The sequence below is a fragment of the Salvelinus namaycush genome, chromosome 6, assembly GCF_016432855.1.
Source record: "Salvelinus namaycush isolate Seneca chromosome 6, SaNama_1.0, whole genome shotgun sequence".
NCBI lineage: Eukaryota > Metazoa > Chordata > Actinopteri > Salmoniformes > Salmonidae > Salvelinus > Salvelinus namaycush.
In genome coordinates, this window is record NC_052312.1 from 12,402,007 (window position 1) to 12,420,687 (window position 18,681).

At 45.5% G+C, this 18,681-nt stretch overlaps 1 protein-coding gene across 1 annotated transcript in view; it reads left to right on the forward strand.

Moving 5' to 3' along the window:
• The window catches only part of LOC120049655 (peroxisome proliferator-activated receptor gamma coactivator 1-alpha-like), a 60,545-nt gene extending 43,037 nt beyond the window's left edge, over window positions 1–17,508 (forward strand). The window contains exons 8-13 of the mRNA XM_038995990.1: window positions 4,300–5,548; window positions 7,664–7,756; window positions 8,377–8,497; window positions 12,589–12,710; window positions 13,089–13,240; window positions 15,754–17,508. Of these exons, the coding sequence (XP_038851918.1) occupies window positions 4,300–5,548; window positions 7,664–7,756; window positions 8,377–8,497; window positions 12,589–12,710; window positions 13,089–13,240; window positions 15,754–15,857 (1,841 nt within the window). The 3' untranslated portion in view covers window positions 15,858–17,508. The remainder of the gene's footprint in view (window positions 1–4,299; window positions 5,549–7,663; window positions 7,757–8,376; window positions 8,498–12,588; window positions 12,711–13,088; window positions 13,241–15,753) is intronic.
• Window positions 17,509–18,681: the final 1,173 nt, after the last annotated feature.

An 18,681-nucleotide genomic window follows, 5' to 3' on the forward strand; every position in this document is an offset into this window, starting at 1 on the left:
ATTTCTTTCTTTTTTACTGCTTCTGACCTCAGGGTTAAATCCAGTCCCATTCTCCTCGTCTCCCTGTGTTCCTGCTCCAGCCATAGTTAATAAAGGCAAACTCTGACTCCACTGCCCTTTGCAGATTTGGGATTAGATATTAGGGGAAAAGCCATTAGAAGAAAACGCTAATGGATACTGAGCCCCTTACGTTTTAGGATTAGTCTAGTCCCGTGTGGCAGGCGACTCAGGAACGGCAGATATGGAGAAACAGGGGGAATGAAATCTTTGTGATCCCTTGAGTTAATGTGTCCTCAGCAGACCCGTTCCAGTAGATCTGGAGATGATGCTTCTTTAATTGATAACCAGGTGGAGTTAAGACAAAGGGGGAAGGGCAACCCTCAGGTGGAAGTAGGTCAGTGCTTCAATCGGACACGGAATCTTCCGTGGCACGTTTAAAGCTACAAAATGTCACTTTTTGGGCGGCCCGACCAAATTCACATAGAAATGTGAGTTATAGATCTTTCATTCCCGTTGAAACAAGTCTAAGAAGCGATAGATATGTTCTATGTGCGCTATATCTATTGCTTCCCATTCTTAAGTAACATTTTTGCCTCTTTTACTTTTGGTTTTGTACACCAGCTTCAAACACAACATTTTTTTTTATTATGTAAAGCATATATCACAGCGGTTTAGAATGGTACAATGATTCTCTACACTATGACCGCTTGGCTTGTCACATCAACTGAAATTAGGGGAACTATTAGAATACATTTTTTCAACCATGGTGGAGCTATTTCTACATAGTGCATCTTTAAGGAGAGACACTTGTCGGTCTTTATGTAGTACAATAGTAGGTTAGCATTTCAGTTGTAAACTTTTCCATGACATGGGGGTCGGTCGTGAATTGCAGTGACATTTGCACTTTAAATGAGAAATCGTTACACATCATACATGTTTTTGTTTATATTGTCAATGATACAACATAATGTCCTTTATACTGCAAATCTTTGTTGATGCATTGTTTAATGTATTTAGGGTAAGCAAATTGGCTTTGTCCCAGTAGTAATGTGTAGAGTTGTACTGACATGTTTTGGGGATTTAGAGATATGTATCTATTATTTTGAATGCTAGAAAGTGAAAAAAATGATTTATTATATTGTATAGATCAATAAAAACAAAGGCTATTAAAATACCTTTTTGTACTAGGATAGACTAGGTCTGCCCCTCAGTTGTATGTCATTTGGTGTTACCACCTTGAACATCTCTCATTACAAAGATGGTGTTATGATGCAATTCATCTTACTGTTGTACATTGTATTTAAAGTCATTAAGCTGCCATATTAGTTAGAATGGGAAGATGTACCCAAATACATTTAAATCTAAATAAAAAAACAAGAAAAAGGTAAACATTTTCATAAATCCCCAAATGGCACCGCACTTCAAGAATGACACATAGGGTGCAGCTTTGTATCTACATTATCAGTAGTAGTAGTAGTAGTAGTAGTAGGAGGAGGAGGAGGAGGAGGAGGAGGAGGAGGAGGAGGAGGAGGAGTAGGAGTAGTAGTAGTAGTAGTAGTAGGATTATTATTATTATTAGTAGTAGTAGTAGTAGTAGGATTAGTAGTAGGATTAGTAGTAGGAGTAGTAGTAGTAGTAGTAGTAGGATTAGTAGTAGGATTAGTAGTAGGAGTAGGAGGAGGAGTAGTAGTAGGAGTAGTAGCAGTAGTAGTAGTAGTAGTAGGGGGAGTAGTAGGGGGAGTAGTAGTAGTAGTAGGAGTAGTAGTGGTAGTAGTAGTAGGAGTAGTAGTAGGAAAAGTAATTGTAATTATCTTATATTCAGAATTTGATACTGCTAACTGTATTTACACTAGGATCATTTCACAATGGCCTAGGCCCTGTCCCACCTCCCCCATAAGGTAAACCTGAGACAACCCTACTACTCAGAGACAGCCCATGGATTTGACTGGAAGGACTAATCTCCTTTTGCTAATAGATTTACTGTGTTGTCTTTAATTACAGTATCTCATGACACCGGGGTTTGTCTATGTGTTGCTATTTGCATGGCTTACCACCGGATCAACTCTTTAAGCCCTGAGTTGGCGTCAGAGTCGTTTGCTCTGAGGTCTCTTCGCAATTTACAGTCCGGAAAGAAACAGATTAGAGAAAAAAAAAAAAAACTCTACTCGCTGAATGATTGGTGTTTGTGTCTGCCGAGCATCCATCACAAGCCGGTTTGACTGAGAGGCGCATATTTATCTAATTCTGATTTATTTCACCCCGGCACTAATGGCTCCTAGTTTATGACCCTAGTGCGCATTGTTTTGCACAGATGGCGTTTCATTGGCGAAACAGAAGTTCCTCGGGCACCGCACCGGCCCTCCCTTTTCATAGCTCATTTCATTGGCGTAATGATAAATATAGCCCTCTTTCTCATCTCTATCTCTCTGAAATACTGCATCAAGTCTCTGTGTCGCTATCGGTGTACCACGTCTGACTGTTAAAGAGGGATGGGGGTTTGCGGTTCGGCTTTACCGTAAAATCCAGATAAGTCTAGATGATAAGATGGTTGGATTAGAGAGCCCAAACTCAGGAAATGGCCCCGCAACGGAATTTTTATGTCTCTCTCTCTCTCCCTCTCTTTTTTTCAGGCTCCAAGCCTCCCCAGTAAATACTCTTACACAGGATTTGATACTAATAGCTGTCATTTGGTGCAATTCACTGCAAGGGAGAGTGATGTGCATTCATAACAATGGCAAAGACAGGGAGCGTAGGTGTTCAAAATGCCTGAGCTCCACTCCAGAGAGGGAGGCTGTATGTGACTATTGTGTGTGTGTGTGTGTGTGTGTGTGTGTGTGTGTGTGTGTGTGTGTGTGTGTGTGTCTGTCTGTCTGTCTGTCTGTCTGTCTGTCTGTCTGTCTGTCTGTCTGTCTGTCTGTCTGTCTGTCTGTCTGTCTGTCTGTCTGTCTGTCTGTCTGTCTGTCTGTCTGTGTGTCTGTGTGTGTGTGTGTTTCTGTCCGTGTGTGTTTCTGTCCGTGTGTGCATGCCTATGTATTTGTCTAGAGGAGAAAGACGGACAGTGGAAAAAAAATAGAGATGGTTAGAGACAGAGAACGAGAGATCAAACCAGAGAGACAGAGAACGAGAGGTTGAACCAGAGAGACAGAGAAAGAGAGATTGAGACAGAGAAAGAGAGATTGAACCAGAGAGACAGAGAAAGAGAGATTGAACCAGAGAGACAGAGAAAGAGATATTGAACCAGAGAGACAGAGAAAGAGAGATTGAACCAGAGAGACAGAGAAAGAGAGATTGAACCAGAGAGACAGAGAAAGAGAGGTTGAACCAGAGAGACAGAGAACGCGAGATTGAACCGGAGTGGGAGACAGACAGGGAAAAAGGAGGGAAGAGACGAGAGGGAGACAAAGGGAAAGGGACTGCCTACCTAGCGCTGGTTGTTTGCGTGATAGTTAACAATGCTATAAAGCAGGCCCATCTCAGGACTTCCCATATAACTGCCATCTGTCGGCTCGTAAACTTGTCAGGAGGGGTCGGGTTCGGCACGAGCCACAGAGAGGCAAGCAGGATCTGAGAAAAATGACAACCCATTCCCCCGGCAGACACTGAGCCTCCATTACCAGTCAGACATCTCCCCTGCACCAAGCCGACACTATCATATGACAGCACAGTGGCACGCTATAGCAACATGCAGTGCCGAAAACTGAGACATCTCGCTGCCCGACATATCTCGCCACCTTGACTTGCAGTAGAGAGCAGAAGCCCAAAACATAGGACACTTGTGATAGATTTTCAAAACTGAGCCAAAAGGTCTTTGCTTTTATTGAAATCGCTTGGCCATCGTCCAACGTGTCGGCTAGATTCGACGGTTACCTGTTCGAAGGACACTCCACTTCGAGGAGGATGTTTGTCCGCTGCCAACGTTTTTCTCTTCTTCCTGAATGAGGGATTGTCCAAGGTCAGGGAGGGATGGCGGTGGCAGCCGAGCCGTGTAGCGGCTCCACCATATTAAATTACACAGAGCATTGCATTAATCTGTCAAGATTGCAATAAAATACGGATCAGGATTAGGACCAGGGATGAAAGTGAATATTTTAATCAACCCCTGTGTGTGTCCACTGTCTTTAAACAGGTTGTAGGGAGTGCGAGGAGAGGGTGGAAGGTGGGGAGGTAGAATGCATTATATTTCCATTCTCTTTTATCAACCCTCCCTCTCTCTCTCTTGCACCCTCCCGCCCGCCCTCCCTCCCTCTCTCCCCCCCTCCCTACTTCCCTCCCCCTCCCTCCCTACCTCCCTCTCTCCAGGTCTGACACCACCTACCACGCCCCCCCACAAAGCCAGTCAAGAGAACCCTTTCAAAGCATCGTTCAAAACCAAGTTGTCTTCATGCTCCCCATCTGCCCTGGCGTGCAAGAGGGCTCGGCTGAGCGAGGCGAAACCCTGCAGGCCCCTAGCCCCAACCTCGGCCCCAGGCAGGAAGGGCCCAGAGCAGACTGAGCTGTACGCCCAGCTAAGCAAAGCGTCCACTGCTCTCCCCACCTCTGTGGTTGCTGCGACGACAGGGGGCTGCAAGGAGGAGCGCTGCTGCGGCAACAACAAGCGGAGTGTCCAGCCTTGCTGCTACGACGACCACGACTATTGTCAGTCCACGGCGGCCAGCACAAAACAGGACCCTGCCGCCGGCGCTAACGCTAATGTGGCTAACGCTACCATTACCATGACGACTACTACAACAACCCCTCTGAAGCCCAATCCGGGTGTGGCGGAGGACAGGCATGTGGAATGTAAGGACTCAGCCATGCCACCATCCTCCTCCTTTTCTTCCTCCTCTTCATCCTCTACATCTCCTCCTCCATCTTCATCCTCTTTGGCAAAGCAGCTGCAGCAGCAGCAGAGCTCTTCCCCTGTGGGTAAGGAGGCTCGGGGGCAGGACCGGACCCCCATCACCCAGGACAAACCACACCCACTACAGACCCCAGAAGGGGACCAGCACTCTGCCAGCAGGAAGCAGTCCCTGCGAGACCAGGATATCCGGGCGGAGCTCAACAAGCACTTTGGCCGCCCCCAGCAAGCCATCTATAGCCAGGGTGAGAAGGGGGAGGAGGTGGTGGTGGAGGAGGGGAGACAGGGAGGAGGGGAGATGGCCGGAGCCCTGCAGACCCCCAAAGAGAGCCCTGCTGGGTACGAGAACTACCCCAAGCTCCCTAGTTCTGGGTCTGGTTCTACTGGGTACCTGCACCCGGGCCTCTCTCCCTTCCACGAGGAGCTGGAGGGTCAGGGCGTCGAGGGACACTTCCTCTACCCCTGGGAGGGCACCCCCCTGGACCTGCTTTTCGAGTCCTGCTCGCCATCCTGCTCGCTGTCCAGCTGCTCCCCCTCACGGGGCTCCGTCTCGCCCCCCTCCTCCATCCTCCTCTCCCCCAGACACTTCCACTGGCCCCGCTCGGGCTCCCCCTCTTCCCGCTCTCACTCCCGGTCCCGCTCCCGCAGTTCCTCCTCCCACCACCGGAGGCGCTCCCTCTCCAGCTCACCTGACGGACGCCCCTCCTCCAGGTGAGTAAACCCTCTACTCACTGTGGCTAGGTTCCCATGTCCGTACTACCACACCACTTAGACATCTTGCACAAAATATCTACTGCTTAGCTTCATTCTAAGTAGCATGCCAGTGTGGATATCGGAAATACAGCCAACTAGCACGTTCCTTCCTGGTGGAAGACGTTTCCCTTCTGTTGTTTGAACGTTGCCTAAGCGTTATGGGCGGCTCTGACGGTGCTCCCGGCAGGAGGTGGACAGCTCAGTCGTGTAAACAGGTCTCCTCAGCCGTCAGAGACGGTGTCAGGAGAGGATAGGCCCTGCGGTATGAGGCTCTCCACTCTCTCGGTATGGGGCCTATAGCTGCTTCTGCTTCTGCATCCCCAACCACAGAGAAGACTTGTTATGTTCCTGGTGAAAGAGGCTTTAACAACAGGAGAGAGTGTGACGGGGCCAGGGAGAATCCTTACCGGCTGGACTACTAGACGGTGGATTGTGTTAGGCTGGTGTAGTGAGGCTAGCCAAGCTCAACCGTCTCAGTGCTTAACTACAGAGCAGAGGCCATATGTCTCACACTTCTCAGGGTAGGAGTGCTGATCTAGGATCAGGCCCCTCCTGTACTTATAATCTTATTCATTATGATCTAACTGAGGAAACTGATCCTAGATCAGCACTCATACTCTGAGAAGCTTGTACATGCAGACCCAGGGTTCCACTAGCAGATACCAGACGAGGAGGTTTGGCGTGTTAGTCAAACTGTGAGATCAAAACTGTATATCAGAGAAGGCGGCAACTAGGAAAATGAGCGGCGCCTAAGGCGTTGTGCTTTGGTTGCTTCAACGTCGTCAAAGCCTCCTTTCCCCTGGCAATGACTGTTATCCGAGCGTTTTGTCACTCTCATTCCCACCTCCGTTTTCCCGGGATCTACTATGTGATGCGGTGCGTGTTGTTTTAGGCGGCAGCTGTTGTTTCACTGAGCGCCAGGCGAAACCCCCTCTTTGTCCCCAGAGATGAAAGCCAAATCTGGGGACTTTAGTTCTTTATCCCCTCCTCTGAAAACAATGTGCATCATCACAGCAGCCCAGGAGAACTACATTTCCCACGGTTCCCTTTGATCAGAGCAAAGGGAATGGATATGCAGTAAGTATACTTTCAGCAGTCTTGCATTGAGTGCCTTGCAAACTGGATAGACTATTCATTCACTTCCCTCACTCTCATGAGTGAATTGGTTTGCTGGGTTACCGAAAGGTCAGTCTCAATGGAGGTTAGCTTTGCCTTCTGTTTTGCAGTCCTTTAGCCTTGATAAATCACTCACGCTGAGGACTATCGCCAACGTTATGATACAGTACACAGAGACGGTCACTAGGTTGCTAAAGATGTCCAGGTTAGAGGTTGAAATAAGAAAAGCGGGGGGAAAGTAACCTCATAAAAGGTTAGGGATACCTGAGTAAAAAGTATCTCATTCTCAAGAACTCCGTGAAAAATGTTCAAACAAAATGTCCTCAAGTCTCTCTACTCCCCCTCTCTCTTTTCAGACTCTCCACTTCCTTAACTCTGTGGACGTTGGACCATAGCCTAACTTCTCTCCTTCTATTATTCACGTCTCCCTTCTTCAGCATCAGTTCAATAATAAAGCCATGGGAGCTAAAGAGCCCGTACTCTGTCGGGATACTAACTTTAGCGTATGGCCGCGGGGCCTAAGGACCTTCCCCTCATTTAACATAGATACGTGGTGCTTGTACAGTACATACTGGCCCTGGTGGGAGGAAAGGTGAGAACATTTACCCCAGCTGCACTGTGGAGGAGAAGAGTGAAGGAAGTCAAATTCGGTCAAACTTGGGAAAAGTGTTCTGAATATATTATGACTTTCTGTGGGGTTTTTTTATGGTCAGATTTGACACTGTGGCTCTGTCATCTTGTAAGAAAAGGATATGAATGAGGAATGCCTAAGTATGTCTAGACAATTTTATCGGATTCACAGATACCCATCTCAGATAGGATTTAATTTATTGAAATAATGCTCGTAGTCGATAAGACTGAATTACGCAGAATGCACAGTTACATTTAGACAATACTTTATTATTAGACTCCGGATGATTGACATCTTGATGATTAATTTGTATTCTGTTTTTGCAGGTCTCGCCACAACATGGACTCCAGCACTTTGCGGTCCAGGACCCACAAAAGCCCTCACTCACAGTCCAGATCCCCCCTCAGTCGCAGGCCAAGGTAAGGGTTCAACACCTCCCTTACACTAAACCAGGGGTAAACAGCTCGGGTCCCTCATGATCCAGTTCCTTCAATTAATGTTATTTTTCATCCTTGCCTTGTAACCAAAAATATGTGTTGACTGAAAACCAGCAGGATTGTGGAACACGTTGTAGAATATTGGCACTCCTTCCTTAGCCATTGATTAGCCCGATGACACCAGACAAGCACAAAGTCCTATTTGCCCATCTCTCCAATGCATGGCCACATCTGACGAAAGTGGCACTTTTTCTCCCCGGATGAAGCTCTAACTAAGCTGAAAGTAATGATGTGAAGTAGTGCTGACAGTGGCAGCTGTCCAGCTCTCTACTGTGTATCTCACCCGCTCTCTCCCGTGGGCCTCTCCTGCAGGATCCATAACCTTTACGACCAGGAGGAGGCATCTTCTTATTAATGCCTTTGTTGGTTTCCCCAACCCTCTGGGGGGGGGGGGGGGGGGGGATTTAGCCCCTCCTTGGTGGGGTTTCTTGCCAATACGCTTCATAAGTGCGGACGTGAAAATGAAGGGCAGATGTTGGAAGGACAGCGGAAGGGCGGTGGAGGACAGTGAAAGTGATGGGTTTGATTTGGTCCCTCCGCAGGTACGACAGCTATGAGGAATACCAGCACGAGTGTCTGAAGCGGGAGGAGTACCGCCAGGACTACGAGAAGAGGGAGTTTGAGAGGGCTGAGCAGAGGGAGAGGCAAAGGGAAAAAGCAATAGTGAGTTCCCCTGTCATTTTTTCTTATATTCTGAGTATATCAAACATTAGGAACACCTTCCTAATATTGAGTTGCACCTCAGAACAGCCTCAACTCGTCGGGGCGTGGACTCTACAAGGTGTCAAAAGCGTTCCACAGGGATACTGGCCCGTGTTGACTCCAATGCTTCCCACAGTTGTGTCAAGTTGGCTGGATGTCATTTGGGTGGACGACCATTCTTGATACAAACGGGAAACTGTTGAGTGAGACAAACCCAGCAGCCTGGCACCTACTACCATACCCCATTCAAACGCACTTACATACACAAGCCATGTCTCAATCGTCTCAAGGCTTAAAAATCCTTCTTAAACCTGTCTCCTCCCCTTCATCTACACTGATTTTGAAGTTTATTTAACAAGTGACATCAATAAGGAATCATAGCTTTCACCTGGTCAGTCTATGTCACAGAAAGAGCAGGTATCCTTCATGTTTTGTATACTCAGTGAATCTCTCTCTCTCTCTGCCCACCTCTTAACCCCCCCTTCTCTCTCTCTGTCTTTCTCTCGTCCTTCTAATGGCAGCCTGGTATTAATAGAGCCCGGCTGTGCCCATCGCTGTCTCACACACCCTCTGCACTACCTAGACAGGGCAGACAGTTGAGGGCTCGTTGCCGTGCCTGCTACCTACTGTTCCTCTGTAATGAATGAATAGATGCAAAGTGAGTCACTGAATCATTCAGGGCTCCACGCGTTTCCTCTTTATCTCAGGGTTGTGTATTTTTAAAAGTCTCCAGCGTCTGGGAACGGTGTCGGATCTTATTAATCACACCACAGGGGCAGATGTTAGAAACAGGAAGAGAGGAAGAGAGGGAACAAGGCTAAAAAAAGGAAATTCACTGCCATGGAAATGTACACTGTTTAAATAAGGAATCTTTCCAGTGATCTAGTTCAAATTCAATGAAAATGGGATGAATATCAATTCTCTGTTCTCTACCTGTCTCTCTGTGAGATTGCACACATTTTAAACATGCTAACACAGGATGATAAATGTGCACGTCAAATAATGCACACACGCTATCTTTGGCCTGCATACATTTTAGGTGAGACAATTACGGGCAGCAAAGCCAAGCTGTCAGTAGAGGTTTGGGAGGCCAGATGATGCGACGGCTACACACACAGACACACACACACACAGACACACACAGACACACAGACACACAGACACACACGCACGCACGCACGCACGCACGCACGCACGCACGCACGCACGCACGCACGCACGCACGCACGCACGCACGCACGCACACACACACACACACACACACACACACACACACACACACACACACACACACACACACACACACACACACACACACACACACACACACACACACACACAGACGGCCAGCCTCGGGGTGCCGTCTCGGAAAGCCGGCGTGTTTTTCAATTGTCAGCATGTAAATCCCTAATTCAGCAAACACTTTGTCTCATACTGTATGTGAAGGGAGGAGAAGAAAAAATAATAATACTGAATATTACGGTTCATTTGTATTTTTCTGAGGATTGGAGCGCATGTCTTACCATTTAGAATGTATCCCATAAGGCACCCTATTCCCTATATAAACTCAGCAAAAAAAGAAACGTCCTCTCACTGTCAACTGCATTTATTTTCAGCAAATTTAACATGTGTAAATATTTGTATGAACGTAACAAGATTCAACAACTAAGACATAAACTGAACAAGTTCCACAGACATGTGACTAACAGAAATTGAATAATGTGTCCCTGAACAAAGGGGGGGGGGTCAAAATCAAAAGTAACAGTCAGTATCTGGTGTGGCCACCAGCTGCATTAAGTACTGCAGTGCATCTCCTCCTCGTGGACAGCACCAGATTTGCCAGTTCTTGCTGTGAGATGTTACCCCACTCTTCCACCAAGGCACCTGCAAGTTCCCGGACATCTCTGGGGGGAATGGCCCTAGCCCTCACCCTCCGATCCAACAGGTCCCAGACGTGCTCAATTGGATTGAGATCCGGGCTCTTCGCTGGCCATGGCAGAACACTGACATTCCTGTCTTGCAGGAAATCACTCACATAACGAGCGGTTTGGCTGGTGGCATTGTCATGCTGGAGGGTCATTCTTTCGACGATAAACGTGAATCTGACCATCACCCCTTGTGAGACAAAACCGCGACTCGTCAGTGAAGAGCACTTTTTGCTAGTCCTTTCTGGTCCAGCAACGGTGGGTTTGTGCCCATAGGCGACGTTGTTGCCGGTGATGTCTGGTGAGGACCTGCCTTACAACAGGCCTACAAGCCCTCAGTCCAGCCTCAGTCCAGCCTATCTCAGCCTATTGCGGACAGTCTGAGCACCGATGGAGGGATTGTGCGTTCCTGGTGTAACTCAAGCAGTTGTTGTTGCCATTCTGTACCTGTCCCACAGGTGTGATGTTCAGATGTACTGATCCTGTGCAGGTGTTGTTACACGAGGTCTGCCACTGCGAGGACGATCAGCTGTCCGTCCTGTCTCCATGTAGGGCTGTCTTTGGCGTCTCACAGTACGGACATTGCAATTTATTGCCCTGGCCACATCTGCAGTCCTCCTGCCTCCTTGCAGCATGCCTAAGGCACATTCACACAGATGAGCAGGGACCCTGGGCATCTTTCTTTTTGTGTTTTTCAGAGTCAGTAGAAAGGCCTCTTTACTGTCCTAAGTTTTCATAACTGTGACCTTAATTGCCTACCGTCTGTAAGCTGTTAGTGTCTTAACGACCGTTAAGAGGTGCACAGGTGCATGTTCATTAATTGTTTATGGTTCATTGAACAAGCATGGGAAACAGTGTTTAAAATGAAGATCTGTGAAGTTATTTGGATTTTTACGAATTATCTTTGAAAGACAGGGTCCTGAAAAAGGGCCGTTTCTTTTTTTGCTGAGTTTAGGGCACAACTTTTGACCAGGGCCCATAAAGCTCTGCTCAAAAGTAGTGCACTATGTAGGGAATAGGGTGCTATTTGGGACAGAACCTTAGTCTAGGTTCTTTGCGGAGGTGAACTTTGAGTTTTACTACCAGGCGACTGATTTACATGTATCAGTTACCAGTGGCCCCGGGGTAGCACTCAACATTTGAATGGATCTCTATAGACTCGCCCCAGTAATGGCAAGTAAATGAGTGAATAAATAATTCCAGTGATACAACAGCCTAGAGGCTTGTTCTGCATTATATGATTAGCAGATGCAATTAAATTGCTCCCAAAACCATAATTGCAGCCTCGTGCGGTAGGTCTAAATTATGCCGGTGTGACCTTTGTGTCCTTTGTGGTTCGTGGAAAAGTGTGTTTTCTCCCCCACGGCCTGTTCTTAGTAATGGTGTTTTCTCCCCCACGGCCTGTTCTTAGTAATGGTGTTTTCTCCCCCACGGCCTGTTCTTAGTAATGGTGTTTTCTCCCCCACGGCCTGTTCTTAGTAATGGTGTTTTCTCCCCCACGGCCTGTTCTTAGTAATGGTGTTTTCTCCCCCACGGCCTGTTCTTAGTAATGGTGTTTTCTCCCCCACGGCCTGTTCTTAGTAATGGTGTTTTGTACATGTTTCTTTAATGGTGTATGTGTAGCGGCAGCTTATTGTCTGATATTCAGAGCCAAGCGAGAGGTCAAATTCTCTAGTGCAACAGTTACCCATAATTGAAGGACACTTAAAAATGCATTTATCCTCTTTTGACTACAGATACAGGCTTCTTAAGTTGTGTAATACCAAACAACTCATTGACTCATTTTAGGTTCTCAGACCACAAAACGAAAGAGGAAGAGCAAACCTCTGATAGTCTTAAAGTATACGGTTCTATAAAGGCCGGGGGGAAAAAGAAGAAAAAAGACAAGGGACCATAATGAATCTGTCCTATCAGATAAGAGGAGGTATTTAGCACAGCCCGACCAATCAACGGGGGAAAAAACAAGAGCGAAGTGACAAAAGGGTGGCCTCGTGTCAGCGCTCGCCATCGGGAGTTCTGAGTAGTTCATTACGGCCACCAAGTGGGCCTGAAGGGGAGGAAAAAGCAGAAAAGAGAAGAATATACTCTTCCTTTAATCTATCTCCCTCTCTCTCCGTTAATGAGCAGGAGGAGAGACGGGTGGTGTACGTGGGGAGACTGAGGTCCGACAGCACGCGGACCGAGCTGAAGCGGCGCTTTGAAGTCTTCGGCGAGATCGAAGAGTGTGCCGTGAACCTGAGAGATGACGGGTAAAGGCTCCGGGACTGTGTGCTCGCATGCGTGTGTATGTGTGTGTTTGTGTGTTGGGTTTATGGGGGGGGGGGGGTGTAATAGGAATCATTGTAGTACATTGTTCCTTTCATTTCTACCCTCTGGGTTAGGTGGAACACAGAAAACGTTGGGCTTTGCATCGACTTCTATGTCAAAGTCAGGTGTAGACGCAGGGCAGGAGAGCGCTTTTTGCATTCCAGTCATGTCTGTTATCCTATCTATCCCTAGCCTATAAAAAGCCCCAAAGATACATTTTTATTGATTTCTCTTTTGCATATAAATAGTCTGGATGTCCGCTACCAGAAGAGAACCCGACATTGTTGGTTTGACTTTTCATTTTCTGTTCTTGACCGCAGGGACAATTTTGGCTTCATCACCTACCGCTACACTTGTGACGCCTTCGCTGCCCTTGAAAACGGACACACCTTACGCCGGTCAAACGAGCCCCAGTTCGAGCTGTGCTTCGGTGGACAAAAGCAGTTCTGCAAATCGAATTATACAGACTTGGGTAAGTGCTGCTTTGTTGTTGCTCGGGATAACCCTGGAGCTTCTGCTAATACACACAGACTGTCAAAGGGAGTGAAGGATGGAAGGGAGGGGCAGGAAGCCAGGAAGCAAAAAGGCTCAAATGATGCCTTTAAAAACCAAAAAGCATATCTTTACTCTTACCACCCTGCCTCAAGCGTTAGAGTCTACCTTCCAGTCATCACGGGCAAAAACAGTTCAGGGGTCAATCTATGTACAAATCCTCTTTAACCGGCACCCATATAGGAGTATATCTCGAGGAATGGAGAGGCATTGTTCCATTCCATTGGAACAGCCTATATCTTTGTACTTAGTCGATACTCGAGAAGTATGGAATTGGGAAGAAAGAGAACGATGCCCTTTAAAAGCTTGTCCGCGGTTTGTTTTGATACCCTATATACAGGCATGTATATTTTATGCTCTGGAGGGTAAAGAGAGGTAGGTAGATGGAAGGAGAGAGGGAGGGAGGGATGAAGGGAAGAGGGGTGCAAGGTTAAATCCCCTCAGCCCCTCCCTCCTGGATGAGCCTCCGTCTGTTGCCAGCTGTTGTGGTGTTCAACAGAGGCAAGACCTCGCTGTGTTACCTAGCAGCGTGTCATCCACCGAGGGAGGGAGGGAGGGAGGGAGGGAGGGAGGGAGGGAGGGAGGGAGGGAGGGAGGGAACGAGCCTGACAGCAGAGGCCTGATTGACTAATAATCAGCACTCTCTTCCTCATGCTTTTAGACACAGACACTGACACAGGGTCGGCTCCTCAAGGCGGCAGCCCTACAAAGTGCCGGCGACTTAAAAGCACGGATAGAGCTAGTCGATTAATCTGAGGAAAAGGTACACAACGTACAAGTGCATGCACAGAAAAAAGAAAGCGTATACGCCCGAAAGACTGCACTCATTGTTCAGAAGGACACGGCTATAGTGCCGGGTGACGCATTTGATAAATAATGCAAGGCACTGAGACAAATCTTGGCTTCTCCCTACGTAGACGCCTGTTGAAAACCAGGACAGAAAGTGGGATCTCCATCCCTCCTTTTTCCATCCTCTATCTTTACTATAGCCCCACTATCATTAACAGACGGTAGACACTGGGAGCGATGTTTAAATAGCACTATAGCCGGAGTCAGTCAGTCCATCAAGATGGGACGCTCGTCTGTGTGTCATTTGGTCCATTTGATGATGGAGGTTAAGATGCCAAGTGGGGCTTGTATAGTTGCTCCTGTTTTCCACTCGACATTCGTTCCACGACAAAGCGTGAGGTGGGGAATGTTTAATGCAGGGCGAACTGGGAGGTCAGTCGGTCACAGCAGAGGAAAGAACATGGAATGTTCTTTAAAGGAACAAAGACGTTAATGTTTATTTCTGAGGCTCGGGCCTGAAACCAGTGGCATTCATGGAGTGGACGTTTGTGAAGTGTACAGCGACGATGCGTTAATCCCAGGCCCTTGAGGAAAGACATTGACGACTGACACTACTAATCAGTCTCGGGATGAAAAGAAAAGAAAGACCTTCATTCTGCTTCCTCTCTTTTTTTAGAGAGAAAGACCAGTTTATCCCAAACTGCTCATGACGGGGGTAGGATAAAAGAAAGGGAGAGGAAAATACTTCCTGTTCAACGCGAGGGAACTTAAATAATGTCATGCAGTAGCGGCCTCAGTTCCTCCTCTCAATCTTGCCCGGCCATCTCGTCTCGTCTCATTTTTTTTTTGACTGTCCATTAGTTCTAAGTAGTGCACATGGGTATTTGTCATCCCTCAAGGTGCGCGGCGTACCCCTTGGCCATAGCATTAGATCACGCCTGGCATCTCCTGCATGCCATGGTCATTCCCATTTCTCAAGCTCTCAAAGCGTGCTGCCGCCCGTGTGGGGGCCCCATTTCTGAAGCTGTCTGCCACGAGAGATAAGACACATTTATTATCGCGCCGACCAATCAAAATAAATGCCCCCACAGCTCGCTCAGTTTTGACGATTTTGTCGCTCAGTATCAGAAAAGCTTTATTTTCCACCCTGAGCCTTTGAATGATATAAAGATGAATGGTGTCTAAACATCTAATTTGTGGGGAGATATGAAACATTGGACGGGGGTACAGATAGCTTTCAGACTTATTGAAAAGCAACCGATTCAGATGAGGCCTTTGACATAGATGCAGATATGACTTGATCTGACTGAGTATATATCTGCCCAACACTGAGGTAAATGATGAAGTCATACAGATTTACAGTTTTTTATAGGATTATGTGAAATGGTTTGAACGTCCTTTGAAATGGATGTATTCAGAATATAACTAATTCACAATTACTTAATTTGTCAAACATTTAGGGGCAGTTCTGGACACAGATTCATCTTAGTGCTGGACTAAAAGGTATTTCAAGGGAGATTCTTGCCATGCATTTTAGTCCAGGACTATGCTCTATGTGTCCAGGAAATTGGAAGAATGGTCTCCAAGAATTGGAGACCACTTAGTCTGCTTAACACTGACGTCAATATGCATCTCTCGTTTCAGATTCCCATTCTGACGACTTTGATCCAGCCTCCACTAAAAGCAAGTACGACTCCATGGATTTCGACAGCTTGCTGAAAGAGGCCCAGCGCAGCCTGAGAAGGTAACAGTTGCCCTGTCACCTGCTGTCTACAAAGAGGGATGTCTTGATACCTCACTAATGTTTCTGTCCTTTGACTACGAGACTACCAGAAGTTTTACACTCTACGTAAGAGAGTATATAAAGATGAATCTCTATATATAGACCTATATATATATAAAGTATATTAACAACGATGTTTACATGAACATAGCTTCTGAAGAAGCTGGGAAGAGACAGTACCGGGTGAGCCAGTGAATCCTCATAGCCTGTGTACAGATGCGTGTGCTGTACTGTTGTACAACGGTCAGTGAAAGACAAAGACGTTGATGAGATTTTTTCTCTCCAAGCACTACAAACACCCAACAAATGCTTTGAGTGGTGAAAATGTGCAGGTTGTTCAGGCTTTTCTTTTTCTTTTTTTTGTGCCTGATTTTATTTTCTTTAAAAAAAATCTGGTGTTTGGATGTGGTGTTACACTATTAACGAGAGATAACAATGCTGTCTACATTTTCGGACAAAAATGTAGCCCTGTATTTACAGATATGATCGAAATATGTTGTATTTTTTTGTGTAAATATCAGACAAAGTTCTTTATTTGTTACAGCTATGCACTGTAAAATGCAGCCTTTTGATGAAGAGATTTTCTTAATTAAGAATGTCGATCTGTAGTTATTACAATGATGTGAAACATATTGTACACCTACATGAAGTTTAGAAGACATGATGACATGATTGTAAAAAATGTGTTGGAGGCTCATTTCGAGGGAGCATGTCAACAAATCTCCTTTTTTTACATTTATTTTGTTGGGGGAAAAAGTTAGCCATTTATAGTTTTATGTTTAAAGTTTCTCAGTGTTTTTCCTTATACAACTAGTCTAAAATTTATTTTTAACGTGTTTTTTCATGATTGTAAAAAAACAAACCCCATTTTTTAATGAATTCTTTCTGAAACAATCAGTATGTATCAACTCATTTTGATTTCAATGATTTTTATGGTTCTTGTTTTGATAATTTTACCCTCTTTGAGGAAAGACTACTACTATGTTTAATCTGTTCAAACAGGATAAACCATGCATATTTATCTATTTATTTTAATATTTGAATCAAAAATATTTATGGTTCCCATGTCACATGGTGTACCTCACACATTTTAGCTATTTATATTGTTATTAGATTTTTGTTATTTAATTTACAATCAGTGGTAAGATGTACAATAAATAACAGTTTTGTGGGAATATTTCTTTCTATGCCTTTCAGAAACAATCAAAATATTCTTAATAATCTCCTTGACAGTGGGATGAGATATGCTGCTCATTGTCCAAGTGATTTCTGTCTCCACAACAGTGGTTTGCAGCCATGGCAAAATGTCTACCACATTATTTTCCTTTATACACAGTAGAACATGAAGCAATAAAATGATTTTGCAGGTATTTTGTTGTACCACACTGTACAAATCTGATTTGTTGCTCCACACACGCTTGATTATGTGAATGCCAAACAAAAGTTTACAATTTTCTTTCCAGAATTTTTTTTAAAGATCTTGTATTTGATGTTCAAAATATATATATACATGCTGATAATATTGACATTATTCACAGTAATTACTAAAATAATTAATAATAATATAAATGAAAGAAAAAGTATTTAAAAAAGCAATAAATTATTTTTCAAACTTGTACTTTAGCTTATATTGTTGTGTGGTTTTAGATCCGACCCATTACCCAATCGCTGGCTACATACGGGGATTCCATTCCATTCTTAGCATGGTCACATGACTCTTATCACCCAACAGAGAACACTTACAGTATGTTCTAGTCAGTCAACACTCATGTTTGCACATTTAGTGTGAGTTTGGGTCTGTGTGTTTCTGTAGAACCTTGTGGCAACTGTACAAATGTAAACTAATACAATGGAAAACACAGTGTTAAGACTGTAGTGTTCAGCAACAAGCACCCTAGCACCAAAACATTTGTCTGTGTAGCGCATGGCTATTAAATGACAGCCGATAAAGCACAAACTACTTCGGCTATCAGGCTCTCCTGTCTGAATGGCAGTACTTGAATGACATCCTATAAGCCTAGAGAAACTACTCAATACTGCATGCTACTGCCCCATTTTCCATTAGGCGATGCTGCCACACAGTCCAGATATCACAGCACCTTCGACGTGACATTAAAGGTAACCTTGTACTTTCTGGTTTAATTAATATCCTGTTTATAGTGAGGGCCAAGTAACGAGAAAAAACTGGCTCCATCACAAGACGTAGGACGTTTTTGTATGAAAGCTTCACTGATCACAGGCCACCTTTCATTAAGATTGACTGTGTAGATGAAAACTAGCTAATTCTCCTGATGCAAAGAGGCAAAAATCAGTGGGGGAAATACTTCCCCCTTCACCTGTATTTCAACATCTTTTTTTTTCTTTCTGTACAGCTCATGGGTAATGGCGTCGCGTCCCATTTGATAGATGTGGCTTTAATCATTGTAATAAATAAAAAAATCCGCTTTGTAAATCGCCTAGAGTAGCAATATATTATAACACCTTATGGTTCTCAAAATGTCACCTGTGGCAGACTCTTTAATAATGTGAACTACTGAGGAATTCGCCACTGCTTAAACGTTTGTTGGGTGATCATGTTTCTTTTGGAAGGACAATAATGTGTGCGAGTGTGAGCGTGTGTGTGTCTGTTTATAGGCAGATACTGTATGTGTGTGTGTTGGGGGGGGGGGGGGGGGGGGGGGGGTTGCTTTGGGTTGTTACCTGTTTGTGTCCTATCCACGTTGCCTTCTGCCAAGTCCTTATCGATGCCTTTTGTGGTTCCTATTGTATGACTTTCTTGTGAATTTTAT